This window comes from Ischnura elegans, chromosome 8, assembly GCF_921293095.1.
Source record: "Ischnura elegans chromosome 8, ioIscEleg1.1, whole genome shotgun sequence".
Classification (NCBI taxonomy): domain Eukaryota; kingdom Metazoa; phylum Arthropoda; class Insecta; order Odonata; family Coenagrionidae; genus Ischnura; species Ischnura elegans.
Genome location: NC_060253.1, coordinates 93160694 through 93179719, shown reverse-complemented (window position 1 = coordinate 93179719; position 19026 = coordinate 93160694). Strand labels below are relative to the sequence as shown.

The 19026-nt window shown below is 38.1% G+C and overlaps 1 protein-coding gene across 1 annotated transcript; it reads right to left on the bottom strand.

Moving 5' to 3' along the window:
- Positions 1-4393: 4393 nt before the first annotated feature.
- On the bottom strand, positions 4394-18702 carry LOC124163523. The gene is made up of 4 exons (XM_046540484.1): positions 18363-18702; positions 11319-11389; positions 7370-7530; positions 4394-5014 (listed from the first exon to the last, which is right to left on the bottom strand). The coding sequence occupies exons 2-4, from the start codon at positions 11344-11346 to the stop codon at positions 4832-4834; spliced, it is 372 nt and encodes a 123-aa protein (XP_046396440.1). The 5' UTR covers positions 11347-11389; positions 18363-18702; the 3' UTR covers positions 4394-4831.
- Positions 18703-19026: the final 324 nt, after the last annotated feature.

Sequence of the window (19026 nt, the reverse complement as noted above, 5' to 3'; positions counted from 1 at the left end):
ATTTTGTTTTTTGGCAATCAATTGTTTCTCATAGAGGGAATTTCGAATTTATTAAAACATGCGCTTTGTTCATGAAAGCATACTCAAATTTATTCACCATTCGAGAATTTTTAAATGATTTCAATACTTACTAAACGACTTCATAAATTTATTCTTAAAATAATTGAAAATTAAGTCCGTCAAAAGTGGAAGAAAAATCCATTAGTCTCCGGTTCACATCCTCTGAGTTCACATCCATTAGTATGAGAAATCCGTGACTGCCATCTATGAAAAGTGTGATTTTTTTAGATTCTTCAGTAAATCTTTTCAAAATTTGGAGAGCAAAGACTAGTTATAAGAGTGATATACATTTTGTTTCTTACTCTTAATTTTATTTTGTATCTCTTTCATTTTTACTTAATATTTTGCAATATGGCTCCTTGCCCGTGAATAAAATATCATTATTATTAGATATCATTATCACCTGTCCACAAATTGAGCCATAGGTGAATGGTTTTCTTTCAGATGCTTAAAAATAATTCAAAGTTGTCACTAAATGATACTTGTAAGTACGTGCTTACCTCAGTTCAGTCGAAAAAGATGCCTCACAATTAATATGCAACAAACATACTATACCTATGGTCTTTCAATATTATTTTCTTTTGTGCTTTTCTGAATCATAGTGCCATTTCTTCTTTTGCTTTCGTAATATAATAGCATGGGTTTAATGTAATCCTAAGTGCATTCTTTTGCTATTTCTGAAACAAATTCGCATTTTGGTGAGCTATCTCCGGCTAAATTGATGCTCATCTACTTTCATTCTTTATAATACCGTTTTTCATTACCTTATATTTCACTCTTCCTCTTTCCCCATCATACATACAAAACCTAATTTTTAATATGGTTTGCATCTCACTAACATCAGAGGTAGCATATAAAAGAATATTGGCATTGACTTTGCAGGTCCTTGTTACCCATCTTAGATGAAAACCACATATGTAGCTCTACACATCTATTTTATAGCTACCCTAAAATTGGGTAGGTACATTATGATATGCCTGCATATAGGTTACTTCCAATTTCTCCATCTTTCACAAATACTTATGTAAATTGGAACAGGAAAGAGTTAACCCAAGTAACATTGACCGTTGGGCCTCTGTTGGGGAACCGTAGTCACGGTTGGCTCATTGTGGGTGGATATGCCAACCAAATTCCACTGTTGGCCCAACGCAGATATTGTTCGTTGGCCCAACGAAACAGTTTATGCTGTTGGCCCAACGGAAATCCCCAACGATGGCCCTACGAAATGGATTATCATTGGGCCACCGTTGGGACATCATACCATTATACTGCGATTGCATACGTTGCAGGATACGGTTCACATGGTTCTGATGGTTCCCTAGCAACCTAACAACCAAAACTTGTTTGGTTGTTAGGGATTGCTTTTATATGTTAATCATTCACTATGTCTTTGTGATAGCAGTTAAATAAAATAAGTCGAGTGCTTCTAACAAAAATAAGTCATTGACCTCATTTGGTAAGTCTTACAAAACTGGCATTCCTAAAATCATGTTACCTTAAACAGATAGTTTCTGGAATTTTAAACTTTTCATCATTAATTTAGATAGATCGATATGTATATTTTTTTCAGATTGTGGCATATCTAGTATAAGTGGAAGTTTTAATGAAAACAGTGTTTCAATGGACAAAGTGAGTGATTTAGTCCTCTCTGAAGAGAATGAGATTGAATTTGTATGAGTAAACCTAAATAACATCTGCACTACTATTATTTTATGGAAAATGCATCAACCATTTCACTCAATCAGTGTTTCTGTGATTCCTATTAATATCCCTAAATCTTGCACTTATTAATCCAATTAAGTAAAATGGACTAAACTTAAAGATTTCGTTACCGAAGACCAGAGAATAGGAATAAATAACTCAGGGGTGTACATCTTGCAGTGTGACATGTTTGAAATTAAGGAGGATTTCTTTGAATTACCTCTTAGAAGTGGTACCATTGGTATATTTGTAGTGAAAAAATTAGTACCTGGATGCAAATTGCAGTCCACCCAGATTTTATCAAGTGTGTTTTGTTGCCCTACAAAGAAGATGGACAGTTTTTGTGTGTGCCATATTGTAATATGGAAAGGTGCTGTTGAAATTCTAAATTTTGTCCTAATAAAAATTGTCCTAATTTGCGAAAATAAAAGTTGGGGACCTTCTGAACTGATATTGATATTTTGTTTTCCACTTTTAACCACTGTAACTTACTTTGTCCTATAGCATTGATTGTTAATGTATTTAATTTCATTTTGATTTATAGGGAGTTAAAGGTAAAGATTCTATCTACCGGTATCGTATCAAGTGAGAAGGTAAATTAATTTAACTCTCATTCTATAAAAATGAGAAATGCCAGTAAAATATAGCTTTTGTTGGGAAACGGATGGCAGAATTTAAAAGGGCCAACGGTTGGAGATTTGTTGGCCTTGGGTTGGGAATACGAAGGCCCGACTGTAATGCTCTGTTGGCCCATCGTTGGGGAATCGTTGGTTGGGATATGGTTGGCGAGGTGGCCAAATCATACCATGGGCCAACCGCTGTGTCCCACCATCTACCAACAGAGGGCCAACCAAAAATGTTACTTGGGAAGGGCTAGATTGAAGAAAATCAGGGGATGGAGGGGAGAGATGTAAATTTACTGATGATGATTAATCTGTCATTAAGTCAATGTAACCAAGAACATACTTTACATTTGGAAGCACTGTTGGGCTAGCACGTCTGTTTTTGATAAGATCATATTGTCAGAGTGTCCTTCCCTCCTCCCTCTTAGGTGCTAACATGAACCGAAAATTTGTTTCACCCATGAGCACACTCATATCCCAGTGGAATCCACGTTGACTTCAAGTGGATCTATAGTGATTCGTATAAAATATTTAACGGAATTTCTAATTCGAGGAACATAACTCTCTAGTGACATTGCATCACTTATCATCCTGAAACCACACTAATTACATGAAAAGGCATCATACATTCTATTTCTAACTCATGGAATTCGTGGAAAAGCAGCCCTGAGAGCATAAAAAAATGTAGACGTTTAAAATCTGTCTATTTCAAGTCCACAGGTAACTTAACCCTTTCGAGACGGCAGAGTTTTCGTCTTAGCATGACTGCTGTACTGAGCCCCAAGAGACTCATCTTTCTCGTGGTACGGAGCATTTTTGGAGGGCATTTCTTAAGAAGGGTCTCGCTGAACCTTTTTCGACCCTCCACGCTGAGACTTCGCATTATCTCCGACTCCAAGAGTAGTTGTGCTCCCTCCCTCCTGCATTGGTTCGCGGTCAACTTATGTATAGCTTATATATATTTAGCAAATGGATAATTGTTGCTTGCACATAAATTGCAGATTTTGAATTGAATTCCTCATTTTTTTCTGAGCATTGTCAAATTTTAAATGCAGTTCTAAGGCCAATATTAACGCATTTAATGCAGCAACAATTTCCATGTTGATTTTAATACATAACTCGAGACATAAGTTAATATTTATCGTAGAATTTCGTTTAAAAATTGTAAACGCTGCTCAAAAGACAAATAATTCAATTCTTAGTTTATTTTTCTTGAGAAATGAACAAATATTTATTTCGAAACCTGACAGGATAAGCAATTGTATGACCGCTGTCCCTTACCGCGAAGAGGGATTATAAACGACGAGGGGTCCGGGTACCTGCTCCCGGATTTTGAGGGTAAATCCTAAACCCCGCAGGGTTGGGTCCCGAGACAAAGACGACATACACCCGTGACCATCCTAAAAGGGGGAGAGCTAGAAAACGTAAATATACGGCTTTCGTTTTCCTGGCTAGGAAAATCTTACACGTAAATATACGGCCGTTGTCTCCCTGGTCAGGAAACGTCCACACGTATATATACGTGTATAGTAAGGAAAAGGTTAAACCGAAGTAAGTGCGATGTAGACCATGAATAGACATGATCATAACATTCAATACTACCACACTTCTACCACCCATAAGCATAAATACAGAGACACCAAATTCATGTATATAAGTGCAAGAATAGCAGAAAAAACAATAATAAATGAGACTGGCTGAATATTTAAGCTGTTTTAACGGTGTCATTCCACAAAGGAAACATTAATAAAATTAGCCATTCAATTATGCATGAGATATTTAAAAAATAATTCTCAGCGCACAATGTCTCAGCAAAATCACAGCAAGTTTTATAAGGTAAGTTGTTATTTATTTTAAAATAAATTTACATAATTCAAGAATGGACGGGCACAGGTGTTAGTTTACAAAATAATATTGACAGATAAGGAATATTATTTTGAATGAATTACCTTTAAATGGATGATTTGGGATACATAAATATATATTCATATATGTAAACAAAAATATCATTTTGTTTGAATGGCTTTTATTGGACTGGTGCATAATATTTTGTTCCATGAGCTCCTTTGTATTCACTTCATTAAGTTCTAAGAGACTTAATGACAATTTTATGTCTATAAACATTAAAAAGCAACTATCAGATCATCTTTAATCACTGACACTATGCTTTTCAGGGTGGAATGGAAAGGATGTCCATGACGCACTGTTTCCCCTATGACATTGAGAATAACATTTTTTTCCTCAGAAATCCAAGAGTATTTCAGTCCTGGTTTCTTCCAGCTTCATAAATTCACTCCCCTGTGTTATAGACAATGCTCTGGTGTGACATGAATAATATATTAAATGGGGCATTGTTACTTTTGCTACCGCAGCCTAGACAATGATATCCACTGGTGGATCCATAGTTTTCTTTGGCCACTTCGTATTCAAATACTACCGATGTTAAGTTAGAGGTTTTCCATTCTCTCCAATCCATCATCCTCGGCACTTTGGTCAGGATAAACATGTTGTTGACTCCTCGGGGATAACCATGACCTCTCCGGCAGAAGACGTCTCCTGGCTTGTGGGATAACACTCATGCCGTAATCATCCAAAAGACCTAAGGGAAGAGCTGATTGTTGTTGTGGCGCCTGTTTACATACAAAGAAAAACTGATGGTAATGTCTGACATAACTATATAGAAACTGTATTTCAAAATGAAGAATATAAGTATTTCAGGCAAATAATATTAAAATAAATTCATATTTCCTAATTTAAAAGTTCCATTGATAATATGCTTCTATAAGTATTTGTCCCAGTTTTACAGCAAATACTTAGCTATGTGCCCAGGAATAACACTTTCATAGTTTAATCCCAGAATTTAATTAAATTATGGCATATTAAAAATAGATTTTGTTTATTCAAAGCATGCCTTTCATACAATTGAATTTTTCCTTGAAAAAAATTTGTCTTTGACAAATTGATAACTCAACATCCTTCATTTCGAGCAATTCTAATTTAAAATAATTTTCCTTTCCATACGAGATTAAAATTGGGTTATACTCAAAGTAATTAGTTTGATTGGAAAGGGTTTGGAAATTATTGACAATATCTTATCTGCAATGAAATTTGCTTCAGTGTGAGCATACATATTTACTGAATACTGAAATTTGGTGAAAATTTTCAGAATATCCGAAATTTCGCTACTGTGTGCTTGTTGTTCGGGTTGCATAACTTTGGCCACTGCAAAATGAATTGAAACCACGAACACTTTCCCAAATAAAACAAATCGGTGACTAATTACATTGAAAATATTGGGGAAATATGACGCAGGATTACTCTCATATTACTAGCAGCACTGCCCAGGGGCGCAGCTAGGAATTAAAGCTAGGGGGAATGTTAGGCGCAACTAATACTGGGAGGTCTGGAGGATATTCACCCGCTAGGGTAAGCAGGAGGTGCGGGAGCCCCTTCGGGAAATTTTTTAAGATAAATGGTTCAAAATAGTGAGTTTCACGGCTTCTGAAGGATACTTTATTATCCTTACATTATTCTGTAAGTAATACGAATCCAATTAAGTAAAATTTAAAAAAATGTATTAAACTTAAAAATTTCTCTAAGCTCGGGGGGTTTATCCCCCAAAACCCCCCTTGCTGCACCACTGCCACTGACAATGCTTAGACAGAATGATGTTGACGACTCAGCCATCAAAACATTGGCAGAAATGTACAAATTGATGCAGTGGAAACCTGGAGAGCCTATATGCAGAAAACATATGCCGTAAAACAGTGATGCAGCGAGGGGGGAGGTCCAGGGGGTCCGGACTCTCCCCTCCCCCCGAAATATAAAAAACACAATTACTTTCCTTCATAGAAGAAAAAAATAATGAAAAATCATGAAATTAAATAAGATTTCTTTAAACAATGAAGATTTTTTTGGTAATGATAGGTGTTAAAATTAGTTTAAGAACTCTCTACTTCGTACCCTGTTTTTCCCCCTGGTTTTGGCCCCCCAAAAATTCCTGGCCGCCCTACTGCCGTGAAAAGGCGCCACTTTCAACAGTACTTTCACTCTTACACCAAGTTCAACAATGTCTGGCGAACTGAGGACAGTGGCACAACCAGGAATTTTGTTTGAGAGGGGGCGACGGTCCAAAACCTGGGGGGGGGGAGGAAAATTTTTGAAAACAGGGTACTGAGTAGAGGGTTTTCAACTAATTTTTAACACTTTTCATAAACGAAAAAAACTTCATTTTGCAAATACATTTAAATCTTGTGTAAATTCATGATTTTTCAGTATTTTATTTTCGTTTATGATAAAACAAAGGAATTTTGTTATTGTACTTCGGGGAGGAGGAGCGGTCTGACTTCCCCACCCCCGCTACGTTCCTGGCTGAGGAGGTTGCAGACATGAGTTCTGGATGGAGGGTCATCGATTAAGTAGGGAATAGGCTAATTTCTACAGATGATTCGTTAGTCTCCATCTTCGTGCGACTCGTCCGAATCGAATCGCCGGCACTCGTCACCGCGCCGCGGACATTTTTGAAAGTTGATTAAAATGTGACCGAAGTGGCAACGGATATCAGCCTTCTCTAGGGTGAAATTGGGCCTCCTCTATGCAGTCCCCTTGAAAAGCCTGTTCGCCATTGCAGACTGTCTTATGCGTCCACTACTGCGGGTAAGTACTCCAGTGGCGCAGCGAGTGGGGGAGGTTTTGGGGGATAAAACCCCCCTCAGAGCTCACAGAAATTTTTAAGTTAAATCTATTTTACCTAGTTGGATTAATATTGCTTATAGAAAAGGTTGAGGTTTAATAAAATATCCCTCAGAAGGCCATAAAAATCACCATTTTGAACCATTTATCTTAATTTTTTTTCCAGCGGAAGGCCTCCGCACCTCCCGCTAACCCTGGCGGGTATGCAATACCCCAAGCACCCCAGTATTAGTTGCGCCTGAAATCCCCCCTAGCCTTAATTTCTAGCCGCGCCCCTGAAGTACTCCACTTACTATTTCCATGGGTGGGGGTGAGCGCTTGCGGAGGTAGTTGAAGCAGCAGGTGCGGAAGGAGCGGGTGCCGCAGGCAGAAGCACACTCCCGGCCGCACGAGTCGCAGGCCGAGGACGTGTCGGAGAGGCAGAAGGCGAACAGGACCGCGAACAGCGCCACCCCTGAGGAGAGAGAGAAAGGGGTGACATCAATGTATTTTCAAACACCAGGTAAACGGAAAAATAATCAATATAACTGGCCTCGGTGGCGGCGGGGTAACGTCCTCGCCTGCCAAACAAGAGGTCGCGGGTTCGAGTCCCGCCTGGGTAGGTTTCCCCGGTCCAGGGCATGGTTGTTCGTGTACGTTTAATTGTTACATTTATTGAATATCCCGGTATAAAATGGCCAATAGGAGCTGTATCCGGTGGGTTGAGAATAAAATAAAATAATTAAATAAAATATCAAAAGCACTACCAATTTGGAGCACATTTGAGTGCCACCTAACGATATATCGGCGTTTATTATAACGTCTGTTAAAACAATGTTATTTTTTATTCAATTAATATCATACATTGTACGTAATACCAGAATGGTTTGTTTTTTACCACGTTGCATTGTAATTTTAATTGTTAATTGTAATGATCAACATATTTGTAAATTCTATGACCATATGACATTCTGAGCGCCATTATTTATTCTTACGAAACAGCTTCTTGGTGTAGTACTTCATAAGCTGCACTGTTTGATCGCCTAAAATCAATAGATTTTCGTGTAATATTCCCTACTTTGTATTTTTATCAGTGGTATTATTTTTGGCATGTTCCTATTTCATTTTAAGTTATTTAAAACATTTTAAGATAATAATTGCGGTACTTGGAATCTTCATAGTCTACGAGGACGGAGCCCAGAGGGTACCGCGAAGTATAGGGATACGAAGTCCTCTGCCATTGATGACGATTCTGGTTATTAAGAGCCGTTATTAAAGTAAAATTAATCCAATACATACAGAGTTTTAGTCCTTGCATTTTCTGTAGACTCACGGTAAATGCTTACAAACGACGTTTTAGGACTCCGTTTACTTCGAAGTCGTAATAGTGGTTTACAAACCCTAAATTTTCCTTCCATTTAGTTTTCTGAGGCCAAATTTTTAAGGTGAGATGTGAAATTTGATAAATGTTCCGGAAGATAGAGAAGAATATTCTCAAGGTTTTTAAAGGCTGCAAATCTTTCTTGGATCTCGATAACTAACTTCAAAAATTTGTTCACCGTATTTTTCGGTGTTAATTTCAGCAGGTAATTCAGGTGCGTCTTGCAGGGACTTCGGCGTTGGAGAATGTGTAGCATTACAATCAGCTAGCTGACGTGCAAAGAGAACAAGTTTCATTCGAATGCACAAATGGTTTCATGTAGATCGGTCACAAATTTATTGCGCCCTAGCAGCTTTATATTCAGGCAATTCAAGTGTTCTGTTATATCTACCATGAAAGCCAGATCTTGAACCCATTCATCGTCATTTAGTTCCTGCACATCCCTTCCTTTGTCATACAAAAACATCTGTATTTCACTTCGTAGGTAACTGATAAAAACGCTTCAGTACAGCTCCTCTGCTTAACCAGCGAACATCTGTGTGATATGAATGATATGATGAAGGTTAATTTCTTCCAATAAGCTGTTAAACTGTCTGTGGTTCAGACCTCGCGCACGCATGAAGTTCACTGTCTTAAATACAGCATCCATGACGCGGTCCATCTATAATATTTTACTGCAAAGCACTTCCCTGTGAATTATACAGTGAATACTGTGAATTTGTTGGTCTGAATCATTCATAGCTTGTAGTTTTTCCTTTAACTTTGTTGCTACACCAGCTTTTTTACCAACGATTTGAGATGCTCCATCAGTAGCCAGACTCACAGTTTTTGCCCAGTCAACATCGATTTTGTTTTATGTTCCAATCAAACTCTCAAGGAATTTCCGGCGGAAGATTCATCATTAAAGTGGACAAGGCGAAAGGCGATTCATCATTATTTACATGCATATGTTGTTTTATTAAAATTACGTGTAAATAAAAGGCCATGCAGCAGACCTAAGGATGAGCGCCGTGCCGAAACCCGAAATATCGGCAGAAATTGATTTTTGTTACCCGGTGGGAATCCCGAAAGAAATATACCCGTAGGATAGCCTTAGTTTTAAACTTGTAACACGTCACCAAAAGACCATTCGAACGGGAATGATGCGCCATCTTCAAGAAATTTGTGCCCCAAGAAGGGGAACTTTTCCTGCACTCATTGTCAGTTGCGGACACGAGAATATTTTAACATGACGCGACGCTCGAAGAGACCACGATATATGTACTTGGCGTCCTATGTGGTGCAGGCAGAGATCAAGTCATTCTACCTACGTCGTGGCAAGGAAAACCAGGCACGCAAAACATTGAAAATCTCTCCGGAAGCTGAAAGTTTTCGTTGACTCCGAAGGAGGAGGGGAAGTAATGCACGTGAGTGGAGATAAAAATTTTTGAGGGGGCGATGCTTCATTTTCCGCCGCACTGAATGTGATGACAGGCCCCGGCGCGGAATCGAAATGCATTCAACGGCTCCCTTGATCGAACCCGAGGCAAGAAAAATTGGCTTACGAGACTTTTGCCGAGAGAATAATAAGTAATTCCTATATAGGAATCTTGCATTAGCTATCGCGTATCATTCAACTATTCCAGTAAAAATTAACCGAAATTTTATCCAGTTTCAGACGATTTTAGAGGGGGTCGATTCCTCAACTTTTTGTCGTATATTTTGTCTCGTACACCCCAAACATTTGTATGAGTCACAGTGAGTCAGCGGTCGGAAGTGGTTTCGAAAGTGTACACAGTTATTATAAGACTTTCCAAGCAAACATAAACGCGAAAATACGCCTAACGGCATATTAAATTTAGCATTGACAGAGACACTACAAAACCTTGTACTTTCACACGAAAATATATTATACGCCGACACCATTTGCTGCGTTTATCACATTTTGGCGTGAAAAAACGCATTAGGTACTTCTTTCCGTCATAAAAATGGAAAAATCTTCTTGCTATTCTTAACTTAATCTATTTACTTATCGAAGACAAAGAATATCAATTGCATGAAGTGCACCATGCTTTGATTGTACCGAGGTCCGTTCTAGTTTTACAATACGTCTTGGAATGCGAAAACCATATCATTGGTTTATCCATATATGTGCGGAATTTTGAGAGTACTGCATTACAAAATGGTGAAAAATGAGGTTATAAGGAACTTTAGGAATTAATAATGAAAAGTATTTACTGGCATGCCAAGCGAAAGACCATTAAATATCTTCAGTTACAATAAAATGAGCAAGTGTTCGTAGAAAATGATGCACATACTTCGCCACACCTCCTCAGGATTGACAATTAAGTTAATTGTATACATACATCGTGACTTGAGGTGATATGCATCACTACCACTATAGCAGTCATTACCTTAAGATCAACATGCATACTGATATTTCTACGCATACTTTGCAGATATATAATACTGTACGCAGGACCGGCCCTAGCAGGTGCGGGGCTATGGGCGAACCTTCAGTGCGGGGCCCTTCACTTAAAATATTAAACTCTATACCCCATCTACAAATTCGAGCATTGGGAGTCCCTACCATTCTCAGGCTAAGTATGTGTTCCCCTCCCAAATTCAGACTTCGTAATTACGCCGTAATTATTCCTTTTTCATAATATTATTTTTTGTCTAGCACGGACTTAACAATACATTAATAGTTGAAATTGCGTTTTCAAAACTATCGTACATTTTAATTTTTTTTCACGAACGCGGGGCCCCCCAAAGCGCGGGGCCCGGGGCGTTCGCCCCGGTCGCCCCGCCCTAAGGCCGGCTCTGACTGTACGAAACTTAATTCTTGGAAGAATAATTACTATACGTTTAATTATACGAGCGGAGGTCTAGTCAATACTTACATGATATCAGAGTGGTCGATTGGTTCATCGCTCTGTGTTGTTTCCTTGGATGAGAGTTTCCGTAGATATACCTGAAACGAATTGACAGATTGATAATAAATTAAATAAATCATACGATATTAGTAAATTTATTTATCGCAACAAATTTAGCGTGTTTTGATGTAACAAAAGTTCAAAGCAGGCCTTCTTTTTCTATCTATAAACTCGATTGTTTCTTATTATTTTTCTTTTTCTATGTTGGTGGCATGCAAATCTCACCAAACAACCCACGTTTTTATTATATTCGTGAATTAAAAGAACAGTCAAGGATTACTGGAAACAGAATCTGTCAAAAAAGTATAGCTATAAATTAATGCATGAGAAGGAGAGTCAATATTACTATTCATAGTAGGGATGTGCGAGTACTCGAAATTTCGAGTCGACTCGAGTAGTTGGTACTCGACTCGAGTGTTTCGAATAGCATTACGAAGTCGAGTCTAATAATTTCGGTAATAAAGGTGTCGAAGCTGGTTAATTCAGAAAACTATCGACAAGAGACGCTATCATTAAATTCGTGTAATAAAATCGTTCTTAAAGTCGATAAGTCGTTCTAAGCCTTGGCCTGGGAGTTTCAGCTCGCTGTTTACGTAGTAATCAACTGATATAGTACCGCAGCGGCTGACCGTATTCCGACCCTTCACGATCGGATGAATGAGGCAGAAAGTATGAATGGATGATGCCGCGCGCTGATTCATTCATTCATACTTTCTCATCCGAGAATTTTATTACCTACCCTACTTTCTTTACTAAACGCCGAGAGAATATGTAAAAATTTTAAAATTTTCATGGAAAAAATACTTAACTTTAAGATTTTAGCGGACAAAACCTATTTTTTCCGGGCTTTGAAGACATAGGTGGTGCCGTCTTTTAGCGTATTTGAGTAAAATGAGAATATTTTGGAGCATGCATAGTTGTATAGCCTGGTTCAGAAATTACCATACTCGATTCGATACTCTACTCGAGATGAAAAACTACCATTCGCCCATCCCTAATTCATAGGCTTTGAAATTCAGCTGCATCTTTTCGTCGCGTAGAGAAAAAGAAATGTGCAAATTTGTGGTGAATAAAATCAGTAATGACATTGCGCCTGAAATGTAAAAAATAATAGTCGCACACCAAAATTTCTTTTTTTTTTCGATGCACGAGTTGAGTCTAGGGACCACTATGGCAATTCTAACGTACTAGTATAGTAAAAATAAATTGTGAACACTCTTAGAAGGTATAATACTCAAAGTTTACTTAAACCCGCATTTTAATGTTAATACATTATCACCATCGACCTGACGATGATGAATTAATGCTGAAGCCCATGTCGAATTAAACTTTAATTTGAAATTAACACCATCAAGCAAGAAGAATATTACAACTTGCGTAGATGGAATTCTATAACTATTCAACGGTGCATGATGGAACAGTTACACCAAATTCACATAAGTACCTTGAGTTACAATCATGAAGCATTATTTAGAGGAAAATTGCACCTTTTCATTAGATTATTAAGTTTTTTAGTGGAGGTTAGGGTTGCCAACCCTTCCGCATTTTAAAGGAATTCTCGTATTTGTAACATTATTTTCTCATTGTCTCAACGACGTAAGCACATATCATGCCATCGGTTAACACTTATGTTATAAATGCAGTTAACTACTAATTGTAAGTAAATCTTCGAGTGCATGCTGACTGATTTTAGCCCGGATGGAGACCAGTAACAACTATAAAAAAGGAACTTTTTACTGTCAAATTCTGTCGAGACACTAACATCACTTTCGTTAAAAAAAACGCTGCCCCCTGTTATAGACTGCCCCTGCTATGAATCCGCGCTGTCTTGCAATTGAGACAAATTATGTACAGCCTATGCAGGGTGGAGAAAAATTATACCACGAAATTTTAACCCTCGATAGCCGATTCCAGCAGGAACCAAAATTCCTGATGACGTTAATGTCGAAAGCGCACCATTTTTAAACAACAGAAACTTTGAGCCAAGCGCTCCGATTGGCCGCGAGTTTAACCTGTTGCCGGATGCCTTGGATACAAAGCCGGCAAAGCATTCGAAGTCATGAGAAGGGATGCAACAAAAACTAAACGAAAGTCAAAACCAGTTAAATTTCAATAGTTTCGTTCCTAGGAGCGAAATATAGAAACGAAACCAAATGGATTTAAACCAGGGGAGCTAAACTCAGGGTCGACACGAAATCGGAGTCAAAACTACTTCGGGTCGAAAAACTCTGAGACGAAACGAAAAGCAGATAATGTTTCGCTCCGGTGGGACCACGTACTTCACCTTCGAACGGTTTAGTTTCGACCCACACACCGAGTACGAAGTATGGTTGAATGCAGTAGAGGTTCGGCCTAACGCCATTAGATGCAGTGGGCACTCATATTTTTACCACTAATTGTAAGAGGAGAGCGGTGAACGAAAACTGGCCATTCGATTTTTAAGCTCAATGTTTATCAATCAACCTATGTCACACGTAATGGGTCGAAACTATTCCCTTTAATCCACCTCCACTCAACTTCTGGGATCGAGACTCAACAATGAGCAGAGGAGTTTAGATTAATTTAGTTTCGTTTCTTGGAGTTAAGTTTCGTCCCGCGTCGAAACTAAACTCCTAGGTTACTTTAATTTGGTACGGGAACTAAATTAAACTTAGGCCTCGTATTTTCGTATCCCTTCGGGTCGAAACGAAACATTTTCGTTTCGTTTCACTCGCCACCCCTGGTCCTGAGCACCCGGCAACGGGGCAGACTCGCGGCCAATCGGAGCGTTTGACTCAAAGTTTTTGTAGTTTAAAGATGGTGTGTTTTCGACCATGACATCATCCGTAATTTTGATTCCTCCTGGCATCAGTTATCCAGGATTAAAATTTCGCGACACAATTTTTATCCTCCCTGCATATCCTTGTGATTCCGTGCTTCAGATTAAACGGGGCCTCACTCACACGGTTCTCCGTAAAACCCTGAGACTCAGCCCAGACTGTTGCAACCCCGGTCGTTTTGATGATTACACTCAATAGAATCGATCAAGCAAGTGTAGTTGAACCGCACGATTATAAAACCGGTGTGAATATCGCACCCCATCTGCCTTGCCCCTCTTGTCTCCCGATCGCCTCAATAAGTTAATCCCTCGGCAAACGGAAGAGGATTGAGATTTACGAGTTGGTCATCTAGCCATGACGTTGCAAATATTGACTCGCACTATCGTCCGCATATGGTGCGCCCATACTCTCGACAAAGAGCAGGCCTCGTAATTGGGGGGATATCTTTTACTCCCACACTAATGATTCGCGTGTGTTCCAATTTCCTTGGAACCACTGGCTATCAATCCGAAAAAAATAAGACTTTCCCGAATGTGACTCATAAATCACAAATATTTTCATGAATCAAGGAAAAAATGTTAGTGAATTCAGAAATATTGTGTTTTTTTTAGTAATAAGGTAATTGAAAACATCATTAAACTTACACAAACATTAGAAAGAAAATTAATGGGAGTAAAATATAAAAAATATTAATAGTTTCCAAATTAAAAATCAAAATAATCATTAAGGTTACAGAAAAATGATAAGTGATCATTACATTAAATGAGGGAAGAATTTAATTATTTCCCGTTCTACTCATTATTCAGCTAAATATGATATTTGAGGATATATTGAATATTTCTGACTTTTTTCAAGAAAAAAAAGACAAGGAACCAGTCATTTTATGAGGTCACAGCTCTGTAGCTCATACCCTTCAAAAACAGAGCTTTGAAGTCGAAGAATTCATTTGTACTCACTCCGATCTCCCAAAGATCTAGCGGAAGCAATCTCAGGAGTTTACTCAGACATTGAAGCAATTTCTAATGGGGTAGAAAATAACTGTTAGAACAATCCAAGACTGAGTGATGAAAGTCGAATGGAAAGCCCTTTTAATATCAATCAAACTGGAAATCGTAACGAAAGCTAAACTTGGAAACACCTTTATACCTTATTCCAACTCAGTATCTAACCTCGGTATCACAACGAGTAAACACCTAACTAGGAACAAACATGTTTCAAATATTGCAAGTAAAATTAGAAAAATTATACTTATGAAAGCAAAATTTAATCAGTTAAAGCTACAGAGAAACCTACCGCCTGCTAATGTAAGGAAGCACCTATCTCTAGTTGAGTGTTTTCCTATCTTGATTACTGCCATTCAGTGTTTAATGACCAAACTTTTGAGCAAAATCTTAAGTAACAGAGATGAATGAATTCATGCGTAAGATTTATATTCAATCTCCGGCGAGTCGAGCATATCTCTCCGCATCTGAAGCAAATTGAATGATTTCCCACAGATTCCCGCAGAACATAACTACCGACTGTATTCCTCCATTCCCTTTTACAAAGAGATTTGCTCCAATGACTCCTAGACCTTTTCCATGATACACGCACTACCTCAAAAATAGTCACCAGATCCCATTCGGTTACCTTTACTTCCCACGACACAGTTGCCAAGGAACTATTGCCTTCCAAAAGTCATTCTATTTCTGGAGCCACAATGTGAAAATCCTAAGCAATATTCATATATAATAAGTAGTCTGAGCCAGGGGCGCAGCTAAGGATTAAGGGTAGGGGGGGTTTTAGGCGCAACAAATACTTAAGAGGGGGGTATTGCATACCCGCCAGGGTAGCGGGAGTTGCGGGGGCCCTTTTCCAGAAATTTTTTAAGATTAATGGTTCAAAATGGTGAGTTTTACGGCTTTCTGGGGGAAATTTCATTAATCCTAACATTATTCTTTAAGTAATACTAATTCAATTAAGTAAAATGGATTAAACTTAAAAAATTCTCTGAGCTCTGGGGGAGGTTTTATCACCCCCTCTCCCCCCCCCCTCGCTGCGCCACTGATCTGAGCGTTTACTTGAAAAGTATGTTAATGAAATGCTGATGAGAAAATTAAAATTCCTATATGTACTGCCTATCAGAATCGTAGCGTTACACATTGTTGTAGTGCTAATAATATTTTTTTAAAGGCATTAGAACTTAGTAAAGTTAAAATTAAATTCGTTTGCGACTAACTAGCGGTAGGTGATGCAGTAAATAAATCGTTATTATAAGAGCCGAGGCTAAGAGGGTACAGCAAGAAAAATACTATTAGTAGCAGAGAATACAAGCATAAAAGTAAGGAAAAAATGCATCATGTGTTACATCTAAGGTATAATATTATTTTAATTGCAGGGACGCAAGAATGTTGACAGCAGCAGAGAAGCAACAAGTGAAAGCTTTAAAAATCCAGTAATAAAGAAATGTGAAAGATGAAATGCATGAAAAATGAAACGTATAAGCAATGAGGAAGTCCGAGGAAAAGTAAGTGCAAAGAGAAGTCTCATTAAAATCCTGGGAAGAATTATCTGACCACATCAAGAGGTATGATAATCTGATGAAAAGTTTCGCGGGGCAGGTGCACGGGAATCAAGGAAAACAAATACGCGAATTACTTACGTAAATGGGGAAAGTTATCCCCCATGCATAAAAGATGCAAATTGGAAATCGATACCTGAAAAGAACAGTTGTTACTTCTCTTCTGAGTCAAACGAAGAATAAAGTTAGCCAAGACAATCTTTCAGTAAAAAAAAATCTCCAAATAAATAAAAGCACTGGTATTGAGTCTAGAAAGAATTATCTCTGAACGAATTCTCTTGAACGATCTCTTATTATCTCTGAACGAATGGCTAACTGAAAGCTAATGTAATACTTGATCATTTCATCCTTCAAGGTAGTCAAACAAACGAAGATGTCACAGCATCTCGTCTTAATGAATACGAATGCGACAATAGGAAAATATAAAATTAATGCAGACAAATAGCTTCTAAAACATTGCGAGAGAAAAAATTCCATTATATTTCACGGACAATTTTCACGGTAAAACAACTCCATTCCTCTTTATAGCAAAAAAAATAGCAAATAATGAAATTCGAGATAGCAGAGAGTATTTATCACAGCAAAAATCACTTCTTTATCAAAAATTGACCGTAAAAAAATAGATAACTCTGCTGAGGATTTTAATTCCTAAGAATACAACAAGTAGATAAATGTTTCTACAGGATTTTAGTCATTATTTGGCAGAGGCTTTATTCTAATTTTGGGTTTCTTACCTCGTTTCTTGCGACTGTACGCTATAGCTTATTAGCCCACACTAATGAATAATTTTACCAGAAAAAGCCACTTGGCCGATAAACGACCATAAAAAACAGGAACTTCGGAAATATCGAAAACAGAATGACGGCTATAAATTCAATAAAATGAATACAATTAAATGGAATTGAGTGTCTAAATTAATAGATAGGGTTTGTAGAATGATTGGGTTACCAATTGAGAGCGTACATTTCTGAAGTTTAGGGCACTACGAGGGCGATGCGAGCCGGATTCTAACTCTCACGAAGTGCTTGGGGGATACGGTCTTCAAGGTTACATAGGTAGCCCCGTCAATTTGTATATGCGCTCCGCAGATATGAAAATATTACAGATTCCTACCACGCACTATAGGCTCACAAACATTTTATGAACGAAATACAAAAGCGACGAAAATTGCAGATTAACATTTTCCAGTCTCTAACAGTAAAGTTAGCCCCGTATATTTGAATACGCGCTTCGCAGATGTGAAAATGTTATAGATTCCTACAATTCTCTCAGTGCTCACAAATATTTTATTAAGGCTTTGTAATAGCGACTAAAATTCTAAATTGACATATTCCATACACCAACAGCCGAGGTAGCCCCGTCAATTTGAATATGCGCTCCGCCGACATGAAAACATCACAGATTCCTACCATGTAGCGACACAAATATTTTATTGACAGAATATAAAAGCGACGAAAACTGTAGATTGACATATTCGAGTCACCAACATCAAAGGTATTCTCCGTCAATTTGAATATGCGCTCCGCAGACATGAAAGTATTACAGATTCCTCCAATGTACTATAGTCTCAAAAATACTTCATGAACGAAATATAATAGCGAAGAAAATTGCAGATTGGCACATTACACTCACCAAGTGCGGTCAGTCCTGTTGTTTGTTGCCTCCGAAGTGTCCTCAGGTGTGTTCAGCAAGAATGCAGTCCTCTCGTTCCCGCCATTTATAATGGTTCCCCTAGATCGCGGGGGCGTGGGGGGTGGGGTCCAGGTGGGCGGGGCCCCGCCTCCAGTCGGACCAATCGCGGAGCAGCATTCCCCGCGGCGATGACCGCGGTCGCTACCTCAGACCTGTGCGCGTTCGGATTACACACTCGGGTTATCATTTTCAATTTCGCATATGCTGTTCAACTCGTATCACCACCAACTAAGAAATCACGAACATATTTTCCCGAAAAAAAACATTAATAATTTTAATCCAAAAAAACCATCATTTAAAATTCTTCTTTTTCGATAAGAAAATATAATTTTTACCATAAAATAATTATTATCAAATAATAATTATGATAATTACCAATTATTTGGCAGACAATAAAATAGTAAAATAATTATTTCATTATAATTATATTTACAGCACACTTTCTCTTCCTGCTCTGATTTACCTATTTTATTTTACGTCGAAAAAAATAAGCTTGTGCTTTATTGGGCTAAATCATGACTTATTTTGCATTCGAGAAAACAACTGCAAAATTTTTAGAGATTTCCATTGCATCTTATGTAAATTTCCTCTGGCTGAAATGGGA